We start from the raw sequence: 4,502 nt of genomic DNA, 5'->3' as shown, positions 1-4,502 counted from the left end.
TAATCAAACTTTCTGTAAAATTTCACGAACCAATTCTTCATATCGAATGAGAATTTTTGAGTCAAACTTTCAAATTCGAAAGTCAACCTTTTTGTTCATCACGAAATTTGATTTCCAGTTGATGTTTTATGTTCAAATAATGATACAGATAGTTTCTAAAAGAGTTTTTCAACTTATTTTATGTTGAAAGTATAATCTAAAACGGCCTTTAATTCGAAATCAAAGTTTGAGTTAAAGTATGTTCTTTGTGAGCTATTTATGTTGCTGTATAAAATCTTCCGTCTTTGTTTTAATCTGGTGATCACAAGAGCCAATATAGGTCGATTAGGTTTCAGTTTCATGTATAAATCAAGTTCTGATATCGCTATTAAAAGTGCCTTTTTGAATTGGCCTTATGAATATGATGAGGAAGAAGAGGCAATTATAATTATTATGAAAATAATATAATTTATTACTGTTTTCGTAAATATTAGCATTAGTATCCTTTTTAGTGCTACTATTATTATTATTAGTAATATAAGTATTATTATAAATATTATCATTATTATTATTAATATGATTATCATTATTAGTATTGTTATTATTAAAAATTGTTATCATTATCATTTTTATTAAAATTATTATTTTACTATCATTAAAGCTATCATTATTATTGTTATCAGTATTATCTATATCATTATTATTAATAATTATAATCATGAAAATAAAAGTTTTAATGATATAAGCATAAAAGTAAAGAGTATATATATAAATATATATTTAATACACATAACCTAAGTATATTAATATTTCTATATATAAAATAAAAAAACAATATATATAATGAAACTTATTAATTTATTACATCACTAATAATAATATATATATGTTCAATTACAATTACGTATGTTAATATATATACAAATGATATAGGTTCGTGAATCCAAGGCCAACCTTACATTTGTCAATGCCGTCAAATGTATTTTTACTACGAAATACAGTGTTGTGAGTTCATTTGATTCCCTTTTACTCTTTATATTTTTAGGACTGAGAATACATGCGCTGTTTTTACAACTATTTTATTAAATGCCGTTGAAATCTATATTTTTGGACTGAGAATACATGAGAAGCTTTTATAATAGTTTGACGAGATAGACACAAGCAAAACATTCCTCGAATGAATTATTATACAGACAGAAGTTCTGTTGATTATTATTGAATTAGTTGGACGTTATAATTGCCATTAATTGATGTGAATATTTCCCCTTGATTATTATAGCTTGGTAACCTAAGAATTAGGAAATGAGTATGGCCCCTAATTCACGCGAATCCTAAAGGTAGCTACCGGGTTTAACACCCCCACCCAGAATGTTCACTAGATGGAAGAGCTAGTGGGCGTGGTGTTTAGTACTTCGAGGTTTATATATTTATTACAGACTGAAAGTTCTGTTTATTTTGGGGATATTTATGATGCGCATTAAATGTTAAGGTCGGTTACAAAGCAAAGAAAGCAAAGTGAATGTTATATATCGAGAGAATGATTTTTATACACAGGTTATGTGTATGATATTTTGTACACGAGATATGTGGACGGTTATTAAGAAATTTTGAAAAATGAATTCGTACACGAGATATGTGTACTGTATTTAAAGGAAATCGAATTTACATTACAGATGGGTGTAGGATTCGGGCCCATTTGTACCATGCACATTTAAATCTCGCGGTCTATCAAAATTATGAATTTTATTGTTTATGATAAACTTATGAACTCACCAACCTTTTGGTTGACACTTTAAAGCATGTTTATTCTCAGGTATTAAAGAAATCTTCCGCTGTGCATTTGCTCATTTTAGAGATATTACTTGGAGTCATTCATGACATATTTCAAAAGACGTTGCATTTGAGTCGTTGAGTTCAATAAGATTATTATTAAGTCATTTATAGTTTGGATATATTATGAAATGGTATGCATACCTGTCAACTTTCGATGAAATGAAAGTTTGTCTTTTAAAAACGAATGCAGTGTTTGTAAAATGTATCATATAGAGGTCATATACCTCGCAATGAAATCAATTATTATGTAACGTTTATAATCGATATGAATGAGGCATTTCAAATTTGTAATGGATCCCGCCCAACCTCGAGCAACTCTACTCGATGAATCGATATTATTTTCGCAATCTCAAGGAACTCACCGAGTGTACAAGGTTTTTATGGGTGCTGTTTAAGATCCTGGTGTTCCTGTTAGATCCGAAAAAGTTAAACCAAGACGATCAGATCGGGGTTTATGACATCATATGGTAGGTCTAGCAGCTATAGGCGAGTTTATAGACCCATATGTATACCGTTATATTCAACAAACTGGTTTAGGGCGGGTTTTCAAAATAGGATACCAACTATTGGATCACGCTCTTATTTCAGCGCTGGTTGAAAGGTGGCGGCCGGAGACGCATACCTTCTACTTCCCTATTGGTAAAATGTTTTTAACCAAATAATCTGTATTTAATTTAATTAGTATTTTAATTGATTAAATGTAAAAATATATATAATTTGTATTTAAATTAATTTATATATATTATTCTACATATAAATGTATAATTTATGTTTAATATATATTATTTGTATTTCTATGATTTATATTCGTATATATGTTTTGCTATATATATTATTTAATTCGTATATATACGAATATATATATACATATATATTTGTATATATATTATTTATATTGGTATATATGTTTTGCGTAGGAGAAGCAACGATAACGTTGCAAGATGTTCAAATTTTATGGGGTTTACCCATAAATGGAGATGTTGTGTCGGGTGTATGGAACAACATGACGCCAGATCCATGGTCTGATTTTGCTGGCCAATATTTAGGGATTGATGTTCCTCCTAGTAAAATAAAATCAGGACACATCTTAATATCTGCTTCATGCGCGAAGTTGAATGAGCCCGTTAGTGGGACTGATAGATCTCACCAACAACGGGCTAGTATTTATTTCTTAGCTGGCTTGTCTTCCTTTCTATTCCCCGACGGTAATTCGACTAGTGCTCCGTTAAACTATGTGCATCACCTCATCAAATTTGAAAGTTTGAGATGGGGAAGTGCGGTGCTCGCACATGTATATAGAAATTTGTGTTGTACAGCTGAAAAGACTGACCAATCAGGCATAAATGGTGCGATGCTTTTAGTGCAACATTGGTTGTATGAAAGAATTCCTAGTCTTGCGCCACGTCTTTTGCACGATATAGTCTTGACATCCAATGCTCCTTTGGATGGACCGTATGGTGTGAGGTATATTATTTGTACTTTATATACTTCTAGTTACTTCTAGTTCTTTTGAGTATTTGTAACTATATAAGTTACTTTCATTAATGTAGGTGGTACGGACGCCGGAGCTTCGAACTTACACCCACACATGTATTGAGTACGTGTCGCTCAGCATTGTGTCATGACCCAAAAATTTTGACCAAATTTAAACTTGATCTTTATATGTTTCTGACACGATAAGCAAAGTCTATAATATTGAGTCTCAAAAATTTTGGAACTATGTTCATGTATTCAATTACCTTCGAACAGTTTCGACGATTCACGAACAATTAATTGTAAATAGATATGTGTGTGTATATATATATATAATATATATATATATATATATTTGGTAATTGAAAATATAATTTGAAATATTATATGTTATTGCTATTAAAATTTAATTATGTAAAATAAAATAAAAATAGGATATTATAATAATTATTATTTAAAATATATCTATATATATAAATAAAGTATATTAAAAATTAAATGATTGTAATACTTATTTGATATCCCGATTGATATTAAGTAAGTTTTATTCAAACTTATACGATTTTAAACTAAACGATGATCCGAAACTGAGTTCTATAAATTATAGACTTATTAAAAATGTATTTAGGAGCTATTAGTTAAATTTTAGAACTTTTTATATTCTACTCGAATTCGGGCGCGGACAGTTGATTTAATTTTCATTTAATAATTTTAAATAATTAATGTCCAATATTATACCATAACGACCAAAATAAATAAAGATAATTAATATAAAAATTTGGGGATTTTATTCTGAAGACTTTTATCCGTCACTGATTGACAACGGGGTACGAAATATTATACCTAATAAAACTGTCGGTAAGATATTTAATTATATACACATTTATTATTATTAATAATATTATATTTTCAATTGGTTGATCAACACCCGTGAACCTGAATTATCAATCAAATAACTGTTTATTGATTCTTTCATTTCATTTGACTAACATACTAATATATATTATGATATATCCATCATGCTCTATATAAACATATACATATACGTGCATATTTGAGCATTCATCACCTAAATATCTTATTGAACAAACGGCCACCATCACCGAGAGTCACCTCACCATCACTAAGATCACCACCTCCACCACTCGAACCATCCCTTGTTGTTGCTACTATTCTGATTCACAGCTGATACATGAGGATACACAACACTATCATCT

At 29.4% G+C, this 4,502-nt stretch overlaps 1 protein-coding gene across 1 annotated transcript; it reads left to right on the top strand.

The window, feature by feature from the left end:
- The first annotated feature begins 2,276 nt into the window (after positions 1 to 2,276).
- Positions 2,277 to 3,437, top strand: LOC139849209 (serine/threonine-protein phosphatase 7 long form homolog). The gene is made up of 3 exons (XM_071838870.1): positions 2,277 to 2,451; positions 2,730 to 3,271; positions 3,363 to 3,437. Exons 1-3 carry the CDS (start codon positions 2,277 to 2,279, stop codon positions 3,435 to 3,437), a joined length of 792 nt encoding a protein of 263 aa, XP_071694971.1.
- Positions 3,438 to 4,502: the final 1,065 nt, after the last annotated feature.

This window comes from Rutidosis leptorrhynchoides, chromosome 5, assembly GCF_046630445.1.
Source record: "Rutidosis leptorrhynchoides isolate AG116_Rl617_1_P2 chromosome 5, CSIRO_AGI_Rlap_v1, whole genome shotgun sequence".
NCBI lineage: Eukaryota > Viridiplantae > Streptophyta > Magnoliopsida > Asterales > Asteraceae > Rutidosis > Rutidosis leptorrhynchoides.
This window is presented reverse-complemented; position numbering and strand designations above follow the sequence as displayed.